General features: G+C 34.4%; 1 protein-coding gene and 1 long non-coding RNA gene across 8 annotated transcripts in view; one reads left to right on the top strand and one right to left on the bottom strand.

Annotated features, from left to right (window-relative positions):
• The window catches only part of ATF2 (activating transcription factor 2), a 55,393-nt gene that overhangs the window by 30,470 nt on the left and 6,151 nt on the right, over positions 1–18,772 (top strand). For all 7 annotated transcript variants that reach the window (XM_038182425.2, XM_038182429.2, XM_038182428.2 and 4 more), the window contains 3 exons: positions 6,745–6,894; positions 9,415–9,621; positions 16,306–16,411. In XM_038182425.2, the coding sequence (XP_038038353.1) occupies positions 6,745–6,894; positions 9,415–9,621; positions 16,306–16,411 (463 nt within the window). The remainder of the gene's footprint in view (positions 1–6,744; positions 6,895–9,414; positions 9,622–16,305; positions 16,412–18,772) is intronic.
• On the bottom strand, positions 6,454–10,956 carry LOC140002941 (uncharacterized). The gene is made up of 2 exons (XR_011810653.1): positions 10,532–10,956; positions 6,454–6,582 (listed from the first exon to the last, which is right to left on the bottom strand). It is a non-coding gene; the product is annotated as an uncharacterized lncRNA (long non-coding RNA).

Below are 18,772 nucleotides of genomic sequence, written 5' to 3'. Positions count from 1 at the left end.
CTCCTTGTCTCCTAATAGAGAACATGAACAGAATTCAAGAATATCAGAATTATGTGTATTTCTTATGCTCATTTACTTTTATATAGTGCCTATTCACAAAAATAAAAAACTTAATTTCTTATCACTACTAAAATAAAAGCAATTTAATGAGAAACTTAATGTTTATGCAGAAAAGCTTCCAAAAGAAAGACTAACTCACTATGCCATGTAATACGTTGTTCGTATATATGTCATGGTTTATTAACTGCAAAGTTCCATTTAATCTTAAAAATTAAACTTTTGGTGATGCCAAATCCATTTTTTTCACATACCTCTTGAAAAAAATTTTGCTTGCTACATACTAAGTTCTGCAAAGCTGTGGTAATCAGTTTCATTTTCATTTGTGCTCTTGGCTATGTCAAAAGAAGGCATCTTTTTTTTGCAGCTGCTTGTTTGCTTTTTATTTCATTAATAATTCACTTCTGAAGGTGAAATAAAAGCTATTTTATTGAATTAAATTTAATAACCAAACGAACGATGTATTGACTGATGGAATAGATGTTCCATCTATGTAGAGGAGACTGTAATTTTGGACTTACTGGTATGCTTTAAACAAAGACAAGGCGGGAACACTTCTTACATTCTTTGGTGTACCATATTCTCCCTTCTGCTTTATTTTGGGAAGAAGTCCATCAGCTTAGTGTTCTTATTGTCTTTTGAGGAGAGAACTGAATGGAGGGAGCTGTGATGTTCCTTTCTCAGTGATCAAGGCCCAGGAGTCAGGACTTTATAGATCTTTGAAATTGACTTGGATGTTGCATTTTTATTTATTATTTATTAGTTGGAGATTTTCTGCTGTTCCTTAAAGATACGTATTTTTAGTCTCAGATTTTTTTTCATATTGCATTATCAAATGTTGAAATAGAATATGCAACAAATATATATACACAAAAACCATTCTCAGACAGTTTCCTAACGTCCTCAGATGTTCAGGTAAGATTTATAATATAGGGGATACAAAATTTGTAAAGGTTATGAGTTGTGTGTGTTTGTTTGTTTTTAACTCCAGAGGGTTTTGTGATACACACTTCTGGTCATCATTGTTTGCATCCTTCCTTTCTCTCAAGACTATACTTTCCTATATACACTTTTCCTATATTACTATATACAGTATTCTGCATTTCCTGCTGTCACATGTGTGACAATACTATTTCAAGGTATTCTTAAGACAGATCTACCTGCTTCAGAGATTCTGAGTAAAGTTCTTGAACCACTTAAAACAACATTTATTTATTTTTTTTTTTTTAACTTGAAGATGCAGTTACCCCAGATAGCTCTATATCTGGCAACAATCCAGCAGTTATAAGTAGGAGTCACAAGTCTGTATGTTTTGGATGAAATACCAGGTACAAACCAAGAAGGGAAACAGATACTTACCTTTGTTTGTACCTTGTGCCTTTCTTTACAGAAGCCATCTCTGCAGTTCATTTCTTGCATGACTCTTCAAGGAACTAACATATTTTAGTTTTGTTATCAGAAGAGTAACCTGTACTTTGATTTCATTCCTCATCTCAGTTATGTTTCTCTCTTACCTGTTTACAAAAGGCTACTGTAATATAGACAAAAGTTTTTTTTCTTTAAGGTGAAGGCAGGAACTTTGACCTTTACAAAAATAAAATTAGAGATTGCAGTGCTATTATTTTCTAATAGTTATGGTGATTAATTATTTGAATGTGGGTTTGGGCAACATAATCTCTACATTTTTATTAATGGAAAAATATCAATTTTCTTTCATATTGATGAATTACTTGTGAATTACTTGTGAATTACTATATATATACCAAATTGTATATATATAACACCCTGCGGTTCTATATTTAAAACCATGAGTGAACTTCAGTAAAAACAAATTGACATTACAATTTCTGAAAGCTAAAGCGTAAAATAACTGGCAGACTTGTTTGGTAATGGGCATAGGACACCTTCCTGGAGCACATTTTCAGGCACTGTTAACTACAGTTTTGAAAGTGTTTGGATCCTTTTCCTCCTGTTGCTTGCAGAATTCAAGTGAAATATGATTAGAGATTTCATTCAGGCACAACTGTCTTTTACTGGTATTATTTTGAAAATATCTTTATATCTCGTACTGAGAGTGGCACAGAATAGGAGTGAAAATGAGTTTCAGACTTTTTCAGAACACTTAAAATAAGTTATCTGTTTTTATCACTATTCTTTATTTCTTGTGTCATAGATACTAAATTCTACATACTTTATTAAAATCAAACACACAGATCAGTTTTGTGGTATTTTAGAGAGACTCAAAAGTAAATGTAATAGTTCTGTTTAACAAAAATGTTTTCCGATAAGGAGGGGATGGTCAGGAATTGGAACAGATGATTTTTAAAGGTCCCTTCCAACCCGGATCATTCTGTGATAAGGATGCATAATTCTAGGTATTACAGACTTGCTTCTAATCAGTTTGTAAGAAGATCTGCTTTCCATATATGAGCTATGAACTATTCCTAGTTGTAACACATCCCTGTTTTTTGAATGTATGGATTGTGGATGCAAGCTTAACATTCAGACCCTTCTGCATGGATTGCAGAAGTTTCTTAAGAAATTAAAAAAATGTTTTAACTTACACTGAGTGTTCCCCCTGCCTTCTCTTCCCCATATAAAACCTTTTGTCACAAACTGAGAAATACTTTGCACACAGTGGGCAACCCAGAGGCTTTCTGCAGGAGGTTTCTACTGAGAACTGACAGAGGGCAGCTTGGCAAATGTTCAGAAACCTACATTAACTTGCTTGAGCCTGGCATGGGACCTTGTGTTCAGCAGAATTCTTCTGACCTGTCTCTCTGCATGCCGAGCTAATCAGCAAACACCTAATGAGCCTACTCTAAAGAAACAGACCCTCTCACAACCTACTTCATTTTCATATGTTCTCTGGGGGTGGAGAGACAAGACTTCATAAGGACTGATGATGCTGCAAAGACCACAATAATGATAATTAACTTGCTGAATTTAGAAGATTATGCTGTTAATTAGTTGCAAAATAAAGATAAGTAATAGAGCAGCAGATGGTAGGATAACACCCAGGAGAAGGAGGGTTATTACTCTGATGAGCTTTTGTGGCAGATATGAAATATGGATCTGAGTTTTTCATAAATTGTTTCTGGAGAATATTGTCTTGTTTCTGTGAGCTCTTGATGGAATGATCTAGCCCTACCAAATTTTGACAGATGCAGTGAGGATTTGTTTTCAAGGATATATATGAACAATAAAACTTTGCTAATAAAGACTTTAAAAGCTATTAAGTTATCTGAAAATACCGCTTTTAGTTTGCCTCTAATAGGCAAATAATGTCAAGCTTTGGTTATCATAATTTCCTCGCATATTAATCATTACATACTTTTATTCTAATATTTGTTTCAATATACTTGATTTATAAAACTGAGATTTCCATAGTGCTTGTGTGAATATCTCCCAACTCACAGGAAGCACAACATCCATGTAGTATTTTACTACAGCATTGTCTTCTGCAATAGGAATCTTTTAAAATGCATTCGTTTAATATCTTCTTGTGAGAATCTGTAAAAATGTTTGATTTTCACAGTATTTCCATATTTGTGGTTAGTTCTAATCGTAACTATTGAAACTTCAAGTTTGAAACTGTGATATAAAACTAAAGCCAATTATTTTGCATTAGTTTCCAGAGAACCTACACTTAGATTTAACAATCTAATTTTCAAAATGAGTTTATTTACTTTGAAATGTACAAAACTGTATTTTTAAAATGTTATCATTAGTGTGGAAAGTCCTATCTCAGCTGTTTGCACATCCATTATGCCTGATATGTGTTAATAATGTTAATAGTATCGTGGTATTGCCTTCACTTCTGCTACTTCCAAATTAAACGTACAATAGATACATTTAATAGCATTGAATTCCTAATTTTTTTTCTTTAACTTTACAAATACTTTTGTAATGCAGAAAGGGAGAGGTAGAAAGAATGGACCTAGACAATAAGTTACTTGCCATATTTGGGGAAAATGAAAAAGCAAAGTCAAAAACCACCCAAGTGCTAATTTTATTTCATCTCCCAAATTTTCTGAATTGGACACTCTTTTGCTAAGGAAATGGACATGAAGAATGAAACGTTCTAAAATAGCTGGCTTTAAGTAAATACTATAAAGTATTTCTAACAGTTCATGTACTTTGTTATTGTTGTGGAGGATGCTTTTATCAAGGCTTGCTCATAGAGCCACAGGCAGAGTTGAACAGGCACACTTGGCTGTACTGATGTGGTGTAAATGTTTGTGCTCCAGTGCCATGAAGTTAGAAGTTAGCCTGTTGTTACTGAATTTACGTTATCTAGCCCATTAAATTGGATGGAATCTACTCTTTTTACTTCTCATGGCAGTGGAAGAGAAGACTGCCTGTATATAATAAGTTGCTATGTCGTGGCTGCGTAATTTTTGGTAGATGTAACTTTTCAGAACCTGTTGATGTCGTGGCTTGAAATAGAAAGCATGCCCTTAAAAGCCCTAGTAGAAGTTGAAATACAGACAACATAACTAATTTGTTATAACTCCCTAGTCTTTATTTTGACTGTATGCTTTTTGTGTCCTGCTAAAGGGCAAGTTGTGATGCAAGAAATACAGCTGAAGTAATTCAGATAGTAAATGAAAATATATTGTGAAAAAAACAGGTGCTAACTTATGGAAAGGATATTCAACAAAACATTAAATACATTATATTTCCTTTTTTTTAAAAAAAAAAAAAAACAAAAAAAAAGTGATTTGCAAGTGGTGTGTCTCTGTGGTAGTCTTGGTAGTAATTATGGAAATTACGCCATTTAATGACCAGAATTAGTTTGAATTCTAAAAGGCAAGAAATCATCAAATCAACCTTTCCATTTTTGTACTTAGATCATAGAGCTTGGGTTTAGTAATTTTGATTAAAAAGAAAGCACTTGGTCCTTTCCGCTCTTGTTTAGCTGAAGACAGGGACTGAGCTTTTTGTTAGGCGTTTTTCTGAGGTGAGTTAGGAAGGTACAAGGAAGGTATAAGTTGAATGCTGTGAGTTTGCTTTACTGCAGTAAAGAAAGGTTATGAGGTATCTGTAGCATTAGGAATTTCAGTGTACTGTTTGCATGCTAAGAATTTCAGTTGTTTGGTTTTTTTTAAATACATTTTTATTATCAATCTTTTAAAAATTTTTAACCATCTTTTAAAATGGTGCTGTCTTACCCTAAAGTCTGCAACTATTCTAAATTCCTTTAGTTCAAGTTGAGCACTGGGGGAGTTGCTGTAAATTTCTTGTGTTTGTTTCTTGTTCTTGGAAATTTACAAAGGTGATACAAAGTGAAGTGTGGAACAAGACTTAATTAACACTGAATTTTTATGTACATGTGTGTATTCAGAATTATTTCAGTGCTTCTGCAAGGTCAATTATTACAAACATTTCAGTGTTTAGAAACTGCCATCATTGTGAGTTACACACATAATGTACACCTGTTCTCTTTTCCTATGTATGTTAAGTCCCAACCAGCATTATTTAAGAAAGTTTTGGCAAGTCCGTAGACAAACTAATGTCTTATCCCATCAAAAAACAAACAAAAAAACCTCCCACAACCTTACTGCCTCTATACTTCTATATTGTTGGCTTTGTTTGAAAACCTAAGTTGTTTGAAAACCAAAATTCTCACAATGCATGGGGAAAAGTGACCTATAGAAGTCACTGTCTGAAGCTTCCATACCAGCAAGCCACCAGAGGAATTTTAGAATTTTAATGATTCTCTGTGTAGTCTTCAAATGGGACGTCTGCTAGTGGGTGATTACATGCACCTTTCAAATATAGAGAGTCAATTTTCCATATCACAGACACAGGTTTTTTGCAGTTCTGGCAGAGGTGGATTTGCAATCTGTTGTTTTAATTGTAAAACAGGAGCCAGGGAAACCTGTCATGGTAGGAGAGAGCTGTCACAGTATTCCAGTGGCTTAATTGCTGAGAGCTGTTGGAATGCTGTAGTTGATAGGGTGTATCTACATAAATGGATGCAAAGTCCTCTGCTTATTTTGAGCTGGCCAAATGCAGCCTAGCTCTAGCACTATCAAGACGCTCTATTAATAGTTAGTACTTTGTCAATGTTTTGTTCATACTCTAAAACATGAGGACACAGAAGTACATCAAAAGAACAGTTAAATGTTGCTGTTAATTAAAACTACTCACAAATGTATTTGGCGTAAAGGATGTGGTAGAAAATGATTATTGAATTCTCAAAAATTAAAGTAAGGAATTGAAATTTGTTAGTCAGCTTCAAACCAAAGTATCATGGCTTACTGAGTACTATGCTGGTATTCCTGCTACCTTCAGGGTTTCAGGTAATTTTTATGCATGTCATTGCAAGCGTAATACCAGTTTCAACAATTATTTGTTCTTTGCTTTCAAGTCACCTCTTTGTGGGCACAATTCATCACAAAGGCAGTTTTCTGTTTATTTCTCCATGCAGCATACAGTCCTCTTCTTTCTGAGATGCTTTCATGATGCTTGCAAGTTGTCATCTGCTAGTAGGTGTATGTCTAGGTCACTGTTGAAAGCCTGTAAAAAGGCATACAGCTATTTTAAAGATGGAGCCCCTGTTGGCAAAGTGAAAATAACTAGTAACTAACATACATCATAACTCCTCAAGTGATGCTATAATTGTTAGAGTATTTCCATGATGTGGGGGAAAAAATGTGTTTTGTTTTTTTTTTCTTTCAGAGATTGAAAGCAGCCTTGACCCAGCAGCACCCTCAGGTAACAAATGGAGATACTGCCAAGGGACATCCAAGTGGGCTGGTTAGGACTCAGTCAGAGGAACCACGACCACAATCACTACAACAACCTGCAACTTCAACAACTGAAACACCGGTATGACAACACAGTGCACGTGTACTTTCTGCCTCCTTCACTGTATGGAAAATAGATCTTTTTGCTAAAATGTTGGCAGAATCTCAGTGTGTAGTTATGCAGCAGACTGTTTTTTCTTGGTGTATTTTATCTGTTTATGACTATACATAATTTCGAGAGGTTGGTAAATCTATACTGTGTGTGTGTTATGCTAGTGTATTACATCAATATTTCTGTAGCAATAGGATGTTTGTTGTATGTCCTTAAATATTTCTAGAACGTGTCATTCAAGGTGACAATTTCGAAATAGTTGTTATCTGTTTGTTTAGATTTAGAACTGACTCCTGATTTCTGGATTGCATTAACAGGAAATCTTGTGGTAACTGAAAACTGTACAGCTGGTTGATATATAATTGAAGAAAACTTAATTTATTTTGCATTTATATTGCATCTGTCTAGTATTTTATGTCATAAACATTCTTAGTGTTTGTTTTTGTTTTTTTTTTTAACTGCCTCAGTGATCATGGTTGTGTTACTTTGCTTGAAGGATCTTTTCTGCTCTGCTACAAGAATAGTTTCAGTACGTCCTTCCAGGTGCTGAAAGGAGGGTTGTGAGGCTAGGGATGGTAGTCTTCTCCTTTTGGGGTGATAGATGAGAACAGGAGAATTAAGGACAACAGCTCTGACTCAGAGTAGAAGTGGGAACCCTGCTGTAGAAAAGAGCTATTTCCAGGAGCGAATCCTGGAGGACTGCAGCTGTTCTGCTTCTAAGAAACTTGTTGGAAAAGTGTTTCCTTAAAAAAGTAAATGGGTAACAGTAGAAGTAGTCACTCTTCCTAAATAAAAGGCCAGTAGGACAAACGTGAAAGGTGTCAGTGTCTTTTCTCAGGTGACAAGTGATAGGATGCTAGGAAACAGCCTCAAGTTCCACCAGGAGAGGTGTAGGTTGGACATTTGGAAGAATTTATTCAAAGAAAGGATGGATAGGCATTGGAAGGGGCTGCCCAGGGAAGTGGTGAGTTGCCATTCCGGGAGATATTTAAGAGACATGTGGATGTGGTGCCAAAGAACATGGTTTAGTGGTGGACTTGTAGTCTTAGGCTGATGTTCAGATTTGATGATCTTAAGAACCTTTTCCAACCTATGGTTCCCAATGATTCTCTAATACCAATTTTGTAAAACCCGTATATACTTGGCCCAGAAACCAAAGGACCGAACCTGTTTATGCCTGTAGCCATGGGTGTAAATTGCAGCTGCAGGGAAAGCATTTAGATTCTGAGATTGGTCAGTGTAATCAAATAATATATCAAAACAAATGTTTGGAGCAAAAGAGAGAAAAATACTAGCCATTGGAAGATGATTTTCTTCATGCTATTTTCCCCTACTACCTGAAGTTTTTTAAAAGACTATTGTCATAATACTTTGAAGCAGCATTTTCAAAATGAAAAGATTGTTATTCACTTATTTTTTTGTTACTTAATATCTAGTATTAAAAAAATATGCAAGTGTGCTATTCCTAAAAATCTAATAGGAGTTCCCAGATTTTTTGTTATCTGTCTAGAATTTATGACAAATTGGTATGCCAGATGCTGTATCTGTGGGTTTGGTTTTTTAAGTTAAAACTGTAACTTTCTTACTGTGCTGTACTGAATGTACAGGTGTACACGTACAGCTGTGAAGATACCGTATAGACAATTATGTTGTGTCTGTCCTATCTGTTGAAAGAATTTTAAGATCCATTATGTTGTTACCGTAATTCATTAAATCCTTGTCTAGGGTCTCTCTACACCTATGAAGGGAGTATAATGTATAGTCTAAGGTAATGAAATACTTTGATCCTGTCACTGTGTGTGGGTGGATATAAGGGAGGTTGGTGTGCAGTGGTGAGAACATTACATTAACAAATAGGAAATTGCTGTTTGGAGATCTAGGGATCAGTAACTATCAGCACAGAGAGCATTTGTCAGGCAGTTTCTGTGTACTGGAAATAAATAATTCTGTGATATTTCAATTGTGATTAAGTTTTAGTGAAGGGTATTTGGGAAGAGTAAAGAGTAGAGAATATATTTCCTACCAAATCTGACTTTTCAAATTTATTATGGGTGAAAGGCTTCTAAGAAGTTGACTGTTTGTGAAGACTTTGTCATCATGTGTCATCAAAATTGGTAAAGAGAGAGACCATCTAAAGTGGTGTTGTTTCTGTGCTTTATTCGTATGTAAACGTCACATGAATTCAGCTTCGTGAAGTGATTGACATTTTAGTGCAATTTTAAACCAAAAATAAAGCCATAATTAAAATGTTAAATGTTAATGTTGCATGGTAAGTAAAGAGTGTAAATACAGTGTAAATAAGTTTTTAAACCTTAGTTGTGACAGTAAATTACATAGCTTTCCACAAAAGAAATCTGTATAACATGAATGTATGTAGAAGCGTTGTAAAGGCTTTTCTCAAGATGTGCTGTGTATTTTTACTTGTGCTGCAGTTTGAGTTGTGAGTAGTATTACACTGACAGCTTCTTTAATACTTCTTACTGTTTTTAGGCATCACCAGCTCAGCCTACGCCACAAACGCCAAATACAGGTGGTCGGCGAAGAAGAGCTGCTAATGAAGACCCTGATGAAAAAAGAAGGAAATTTCTGGAACGAAACCGGGCTGCTGCTTCCAGATGCCGACAGAAGCGGAAAGTCTGGGTACAGTCATTGGAGAAAAAAGCTGAGGACTTGAGCTCACTAAATGGCCAGTTACAGGTATGCTTTTTATTACAAGTAAAAATTATTAAACTTTACTATACTTGGACAGTGATTCTGGATCAATGGAACTTAAACTTTGCACAAAATCTGAAATATAAATGGCTTTATGGGTCGCATAAGAATTGAAAATTCAGTATTAAATTGAATATACCAACAAAATAAGAATATAAAAGAATATTCAGATTTTTAAGATGTGTAAACTTTAGGATCATGCCCATTTATCCTTTATTCAATTTTAAATAACTTCCAGACGGTGATACTAAATTAGGATGACAAGATCTGTTGGAGAAAAGGCTTAATAGCCTACTTACCATTTTTACCTTAAAAAATGCCTTGCTCCTAACAATTTCTATCACAGTCTGAGTTATTTAAATATATTTGGTTTGATTTCCTTTGGTTCTTTTTAACTTCACTGTTTTTTCCTTTAAAGTGAATGTAGTGCTCGTGAAAGGTGCCAGATTGACATCACTGGAAACTGAAGGCCTCTTTTGTGCACAGAACAGGTACAGCACAGGCAGTGGCAGTGCAAATCTCAGCACACTGCCCTCTGAGTGTGCATAAATCCTATAGGGAGGGATGTATACTGTAAGATAGTCTAGTGTATGTTGCCAGTCATTTTTCTACCTCTTCTGAGGTTATCAGTCGTTGGAAAGCTGTCATGTGGACACATTTTTCTCTGTTTCAAACAATCCGTGACCCTTTTGTTTAAATTAAGAAAATATGTTTTAACATTTAGTAGTAATGTTTTCCAGCAGCACACAAGAATTGGCACAATGTATTGTTTCAAAATAAAAAATCTAAAAGCTTTATTTTGAGAATTAAAGAAAGGGACACTGATGTCATTTCCTAAATGAAGCATCCATTTAGAAAATGTAGTGGAAAGTATTTTTGATATTTTAAAGTTTACCTTGCTGTTTCATCAGAGTTGTTCGGTGAGTCAAATTCATAGGTCTTCTGTATTAAAATCTTTCTTTCATGCTCTTTGATGAAGATGTCCCAGGTCAACCAACTGGGAGAGTAGGGCCTGCAAGATTACTTTTCATTGTGTAACCACAATTACTACGCATCAATCATCTTTAGCTTTCTGAATAGACTAGAATAATCCAGTGGGAAGGGACCTGCAGACACCAAGTCCAACTGGCTGACCACTTCAGGGCTAACCGAAAGTTAAACCATGTTATTGAGGGTGTTATCCAAATGCCTTTTGAACATTGACAGGCCTGGTGCACCAACCACTTCACTAGGAAGCCTGTTCCAATATTTACTCTAAGGCCTAGCCTTAGAGTAAAGAAATTTTTCATAATATCTAGTCTATCTTTAAAACTACTCAGCATCCCAATCTGTAAAACACAAGAAATTCATACCTAAGTACACAAGGTGAAATCATTTCCTGTGTTCTAAGAACCATGACCTTTGACATGACATCACAGCATTGCTTAAATTACTTGCAAATACATGGTCTTCTCATACCTGTTCACAGTCTGTGGACCTTTCCTTTAATGTAGTCACAGCCCTCACTGTAAATCCATTAATTACAAAATGATATGTAGCACTATAACGTAAATCTAAGAAACAAGTGAAGGTAGACTTACAGGAAGAAAAGCAAAGAACAACAAAGATCGGCTATATTTCAGCTTTCTTAGTGGAAGTAGTTTCTGGTAAGATAGGAGCTGCCCTTAACTTATGAATATCTATTTTTTTTAATTGAAAATGATTTAAGTACTGTATTGTAATGGATAACAAATTGTCACACACCTTATTTACTATAGCTGTTACTGTAATACCAATATTAATATTGTTTAGTTACAAAATTGCATAGTAGTCTTTTGCTTCTAATTAGCGGGAAAGAATCCTGCTTTTTAATACTGTGTGTGTTCAAACACCCACTTATTGGATGAAATATAGAATTAGGGTTGTTTGTAGATATTTTAATACAATGCAGTCATCTAGAGGTATGCAAATTTACTATCTGATAATGACAAGGAAGAAAGTTAATGTATTTTATTTAAGAAATGCAGTAGCAGCACTAATAGCACAGGAAAAAAGAAAACAACAAAAAAACCTTTGTCCCATAAAGAAGGCCATAGATTTTCTCCTCTATAACAGTTGTGCTTTTTCTAAATTACTGTTGCTGTTTGTAGCAGGTACTGTTTTTGTGGTTTGTTTGTGGTTTTGTGTTTTTGTTTTTGTTTTTTTTTTTGTTATGCTGACAGTCAGGGTCAGCACTCCTGGCCACATCCCCTCCCAACTTCTTGTGCACCCCTAGCCTCCTCGGTGGCAGGGCAGCAAACTTTTAGTGTAACTGGCTGTCCATGTAACATATTGTTGTATTTAACAGTGTACATTGCTTAAACCTATAGTTGCATCTAAATTTTGATTGTGGTTTTTAATTATTTGTTTACGTATCTGGAATCCAAAAGATACCCAGATTTCAAAGCATTAATTAAGTAATAGTTAACTGAAAAAAAAAAGATTTTTTTTTGCAGTCTGCCAAAAGCAAGGCTGTTAACTGTGAAGAACAGAATGACTTGTAAAGATGTTGAATGTCAGAGAAATAATTAAATTGTATTTTATGTGAAAACATTAATCAATCTTCTATTTCCGTAATAATTCTTCACTTGACAGGCTAGTACAGCTGATCAGCATAGTGGGCAGTAATGACCCATGCTTGCTTACTTATGTTATATTTAATAGTAAATTTAATAAGTTTGGAGTTTTGCCTTAGTACAGTTTTATGGACTGAGTGTTAGGGTTTAGCAGTTCATATTTTGTTTAATATCTAAACGACCTGCTCAGCTGAATTTGCTGAGATGTTGTATTTCCAGAAGTAGGTTAATACAAAAATGACTAGAAATTGCATTGCAGTGCTTCACACAATGTTTCTGACTTTTTTCAACACAGTAGATTTCTTGTAATGTCTGTGTCAAAGGTTCTAAGGTAAACATCAAGATTTTTAAGACTGGAAGTTCTCTAATGGTACATAACAATTTTGAAGAGCCTTATGTGATTTATGTATATTCTTCTGTTCCATAGTTTTCAGCTTTCTGTAGATGAACTTCTGTATGAGAAAAGTGTAGCTCCTTCAATTTTTTTGAATGTAACTTTCTCTTTAGACATTTTTTTGTTTAAAAGATAATTTCAATCAATTATATCCTGTCAATAGCGTATGTAGGTTAGATTGGCCTTTATTGGTCTTTACTATACATTAGATAAGTTACTTCATGCTTTCAACTTTTTCAGATTTTACTGTTTGCTTTTTGTGGACTGTTTTCTATTCATATGTTGATTTGTTTATGGATCTTAAATTTTATATACCCTCTTGTTTTGCTTTTGTGCAAGATATGGTATGCTATATATAACACGTTCTTAACGAACTGTTGGCAATGTGTCCCCAGAGACCACCCACTTGTATTGCAGTGTCAGATACTGAAGTTTGTAACATGGTCTCTATTTGGTCACTGTTGCTTTAGTAAATTTAGAGGGCAAAGTATTAGTTATTGTTACTTCAGTGTTGTAGAAGAATGTCCTGTCTTCCTTAGGAGATCTTTTTAGGTTTTAGAAGACCTCTGTTATCACCAGTCAGTGGTGGTTTGTACCAATGCTGCAGAAGCTGCTTTAGGAAAGCTAGGTTAAGAAAGAAATGCACTTAAGTAAAGGTCCTTTCCCACACAACGGTATCTTGTTGAAGAAACAGTCTTTCCTGTTTCTTCTTTTTTTTTTCAAAAAGAAACAGGAAGACTGGTGTTTAACTCGGGTGCAGATGATCCACTGTCCCCGTATCTGCCTGTCTCTGGTAACAGTCTCGGTAAATATACCTCAAAATGTTACCCAACACCTTGCTTAGTGTAAGGATTAAACTGGTTCCAAGTGCATTTTGAATCCAGAAAATAAAGGCAGATACAAAGAACATATTGTACACAGCGTGGTGTACCTTAGATTGCAGTAGGGAAAATATTTTATGGAAAACATAGTACGGGTAAAAATAGATATGCTTTCCTCCAGAAACCTGCCTTATAATGTTAACATGCTGTTGAAACGTGTGAACATAAAAATTCCTTTAGTATGTGAGGTGTATTTCATGCTTGTTTAAAGAAACATTAATGACTACTCTTGACTTGATTTCTGAAAAATGAAGGGGACTATTTGTCCTGCGCAAAAACTACATCTTTCTTCATGCAAAGTGTTGAATTGTTTATTCCATATGCTGCTTCTTGTTAGCCTGTTTTCTGTAAAGAAGATCACATTAATTTATTTTGAATGAGTTGGAGAGGTTAAATATTGTCACATACATGATGAGAAAACTGCAAAGTATATGTAAGTTGGTTCTGTCAACATCATTTTATGACCCATGAAAAGTGGCCCGTGCTGGTGACATGTACATGGCAACCATTGACTTGCCTTTCTGTGGGATTGCATGTACCTTGTGTCTTTGCTTCTACTTTCAGGAATCATTTGTGAATTGATTATGGCACTATTGGCACACAGTGTTCATGTTGCTAACAGTGTCCTAGCTATGTATTTAATGAGTATACCTCAACACTTTAACTTCGTATAGCAATGCTGTTCCATTTTTTTTTTCAAATTTGCTTTAATGTAAGATAATACACTTGCTTTTTATGTTCTTGTTAGCAAAGTTCTTAGTATTTGTAATACAACTGAGATTAATCTATAAGCTGCCTTTTCAACCATTTTTCATAATTACTAGATTTATTTGCAGTGGTAAACAGCCACTTCATTTTTATATATCCTGTTGTGTATAAAATTCTCCCTTAAATGGGAGAGATGAAGGTAGAAACTTTCTGAATTTTTTTTCCTGATTTGGTCATTTATTTTGCCAATGTTCCTATAAACTAACAGAAGTATATTTCATATTCTTGGACTTTGCTGCTCCTGTACATTATTAAGAAGTGTCTCAAAACTACATCAGCATTTTTTTTCTTTGTCAGTTCTGTGCAGCTGCCTGCATGGCACCCAGAGTTGTGGCTCCTCAGTAAATAATATGGTGAACTAAGATGAGACTGAGAGCTGGAGGTACAAGTAGACTGCTTCCTTAACAGCCCAAGATTTCAGGATATGTAATTACAGCTGGTAGAGATTTTGGGGGTGGGGGAGTTTTCCTGGTTTTTTTTTTTTTCATTATGACTTTTTTTGTTTGTAATCACAGTTCTCTTTTATTAGAAATATCAGTGAAGTCAGATTTTTGGCTCTCTTTCAGCTCTTGTTTTTGTTTTAAATATAAAGTTTTGACAAGGGATATTTGGCACAATAAAATGACTGAACAGAAAATTAGCCCTTAATAGTTTTTTAAGAGGACTTTGCAAGTACAAAGGCTTGACATTTTTGTCCTCTAAATTGAGGGAGAGGACATGAAGAGAAGCTTTGTCTTGAAAATCTGGTAGTTCAGTTACAGTATTTGTAAATCATTTTACATAGTGTAAGTAAACCAAATAAATTCTGTTCTTAAAAGTATTTTCATTATTTTAGAATCTTTTTAGTTATCCTTTTTTCTACATAATTTTATTTGCAATCCAATTATTTTATGTTTATTTTTCTTTAAATTGCTCCCTAATGTATAAACATATGTATTTACCAGTTATGTTACGTGTGGTATGTATTACACTCATGTAATACAAGTTTTCTTACAGTTTAAGTAACTTTAAGTATTTCATACCAATGGAAAAGACTTGGATTTAAAAGAAATTAACCCGTGAAAAGCATATATCATGATAAGATATGGGGATCAAAAAGCATTACAGATAACCTGATTCTATAGATATCTAAAGCTTTTCTACTGTTCTAAATGAAAATGAATCTATCACAATGCCATACTGTTCTCAGTTTGGATTGTCAATGTGGTTATATACTGTTTCCCATCCATAGATATCAAACAGCTTTACAGGGCAGGTAAGTATCATCCTCTGTTTTACAAATGGAAAAACTGAAGTGCCAAGAAGAAAAATGACCTTGCTCAAGGTCACCCGGTAGTGGAAAGGCACAGCCTGGGCATGAGTCCTGTCGCTAGATTCTGCAAGTGCTGTCTCCTAGATTACACTCCATTTTAGTGGTATTAACTGACACTTCAGGGTTTTGTCATCATTATTAATTTTTCCTTCATACAACACTTGGTTTATGCATGGTTGCCAAAGAGAAATGTAAAAATCAACAGACATTTTCCAAATTCTTCTCCACTACTTGAGATTTTTTTTCCAAAGTACAAGTATATTTCCCAAAAACAATTCTGCATTGGCTGATTTTTTTTTAACTTTTTTTTTTTTTTTTTATCATTGGCTGTGGCATCTGTTAAAATGTGGCTAGCTAAATCTAGGCTTACTCTGATTAGAATTCATAAAACCCTATAGAAGAGTCTTACAGTAGCTGGATCATGTGAATGAGACTATTTGTAGACTCTGCATCTGCAAACTGTAAATGTTGTATTTTCCATAAAAGCATTTCCTAATTTAAAAAAAAATCATAAAATAAAGTTAGTCAAGATTCAGATAAGATGTAATATTCTAAGATAAAAGAAACGTATACATTTTTGCTATATATAGACTAAATGGAAACTTCTTGAATTTTATTTACCCCTAAGTGAACAACTGAAAATCTTATAAAACTTAATACTTACCTTCAAAATGTATGTAGTTTGAGCCTGGTGAAGTACATAACTTTCTTCTCCTCTAGAATGAAGTCACCCTGCTGAGAAATGAAGTGGCACAGCTGAAACAGCTTCTTCTGGCTCATAAAGATTGCCCTGTAACCGCCATGCAGAAGAAATCTGGCTATCATAGTGAGTAATGTTCCATTACCTATAGCCTTAGGCTGCATCAATGAAATACTGCCAAAGTGAACCGAATGAGCATTAAAAATGAGAAGTGCGGTTCTAATATTACATTAAAGATTTAAAAAAAAAATCTCAAAGGTTACTGCGAGGCAGGAATGAATATGGGATATTTAGAAATGTATTTTTAAATCATCTCAGTTGACGTGTTATATATCATTGAAGATTTTATGTTGGCTTAATAAATGCATATGGTAATTAGCATTTATGGACTATAGGTTACTACACCTGTTTTGGAAAATATGATTAAAGTATTAAGAGCACATGATAAAGCTTTTTTTTTTTTTATATTTAGCCTAGTACAGTGAAAGGTCCTTGTGGTTTTTTTCTTTATCGTAATGAGATTTCAGTAGAGGTAATATAACAGCTGTCCTCATTTACCATAACATCCAGGATCAGTCAAGCTATTAAAATAATCAGATGCAGGTTCATGGCTCCTACTGTACAATGTCTTCTAGGTTGTTTTTATTTCCGCATTAAGCATCTACTTTTCTATATACAGGGTATTTTAAAAAGCAGTTGCAATACTGAAGGGAATATGGAGAATTTCAGTAGCACTTCTTTTCTCATACATATTTTTACTGAAAGTTGGTCATTTGATTTTTATCCTTCCAGCATTTTAAAGGTTAATTATGCTTTCCTGACTTGTAACTTCGTTTTTGGATATGATACACAGTGCCAGAACCAGCTGCTGCTGCTGTAGAATAAATGGCCAATTTTGTCCATTGTACACAAATTTGTTACAAATAACTGAGCCGGGAATGCATTAGGCAACATTCATAATATATAACCCACAGCTTTCGTTTTTATGATTTAGTGATATTTCAGGATATTTGTAAATGTGAAGATTGTTTCTGCCATATGTAGCCACTTCATTTTAATTTGCTAGTGTCAGTAATTCAGGAGAATAAAGGAACATTTTGTATTGCATGCAAACAGATCCTCAGGTGCTTGCGATAAAACTTAATGGCCACCATCTTTACTTGTAGTCATTGTAAGCAGTTTCATCAGAATGGGCAATATTTTTTAATTTAAAAGATTCAGGAGATTTAGCAACTCTCTATTGCCATATATATTTAGAATACTGATTTTGTCAGTTTTGAGCATATAAATCTTGGTCCTTTGATCTCCAGTCATTTTGACAAGACAGAAAATAGCATCTTGGAGTAAATTGGAACAGTATAGAAATATGTTTGGGATTTATATTAACAATGATTGCTGCAGGGATGAGGCCATTATGGCTCCCATCTGACAGAACAACATAATTTCATACAGAAGCTACAAGGAATAACATTATACATGCAAGGGTTTCTTTTTTTTTTTTTTTTTTTTTTTTAAATAAAAAATGCAGGTTTCTTGAACGTTGATGTTTGGAGGATACGTGTTCCTGAATTTGCATAAAAAATATTTAAACATAAGTCTGGCAAGCTAATTATATGCTGAGGATTTCTTTGTTGAAGTACTAATGGCAGACATTTTAGTAATAGTGTTTATTTTCTGCCCTTAGAAAAGGATTATGACATTCCTAATTTACTGAGGAAAGCAAAATGAATAAGTATTAAAATCCATATTGCTGGGAAAAGCCTATATTTTAGAAAACAATAATAGTAAGCAACAAAATTGGAGGCATAGCTCACCTAGTTTTTTAAAACCTTTTGAAAGTCAAAGTTCAGCACAAGTGATAGTTGCAATGACATCCCTCTGGAAGAATCCTGTCACATCGTCTTCATGTGAATACTATTAGGAAAACATGTTGGCTGACTGATTTACCCACAGTACAATTTATGAGAGGAAATAATAGTTTCAGCTAATGCATTTATGAAAATACAGTTGAAAGAAAGTATTTTTAAATAAAGATACTATGTTCATATGTCATGTAAGTCCAGTTGCTTCGGAAAAGTACCAAGTGGTTTAACAGTCTCTGTGGAAGAAACTGAAGACACCAGATTACAGAGCTCCTGCAGTGCTGAATATTGTGCACTGCTGAGACTGTGCTAGTTTATACCATGCAGACTGTCTTTTAGCAGCTAAGTCCACACTTTAATGGGGTTTCAGTTATGATGCAGTTAAATAGGAAGAAATAATCTATTGCTTTGCAGGGTATTTTTGGCACCTACTTACACAACTTTCAAGATTTTTTGGATTTTCCAAGCATGTTTTGCCTCAGGGCAAGTAAAAAGTACAACAGTGAAGATATCCTTTCTTTGAAAACCATTCTTGGAGTCATATTTTCATTATTTCAAAAGCCTGCTTCAAAAAAGTGCATCATCAGGACAGGAGGAAAAAAAAAAAAAAGAGAGAGAAATGGTT

Source organism: Anas platyrhynchos, chromosome 7, assembly GCF_047663525.1.
Source record: "Anas platyrhynchos isolate ZD024472 breed Pekin duck chromosome 7, IASCAAS_PekinDuck_T2T, whole genome shotgun sequence".
Classification (NCBI taxonomy): Eukaryota; Metazoa; Chordata; class Aves; order Anseriformes; family Anatidae; genus Anas; species Anas platyrhynchos.
Note: the sequence above shows the minus strand (reverse complement) of the source record. Positions and strands in the feature narration are given on the sequence as shown.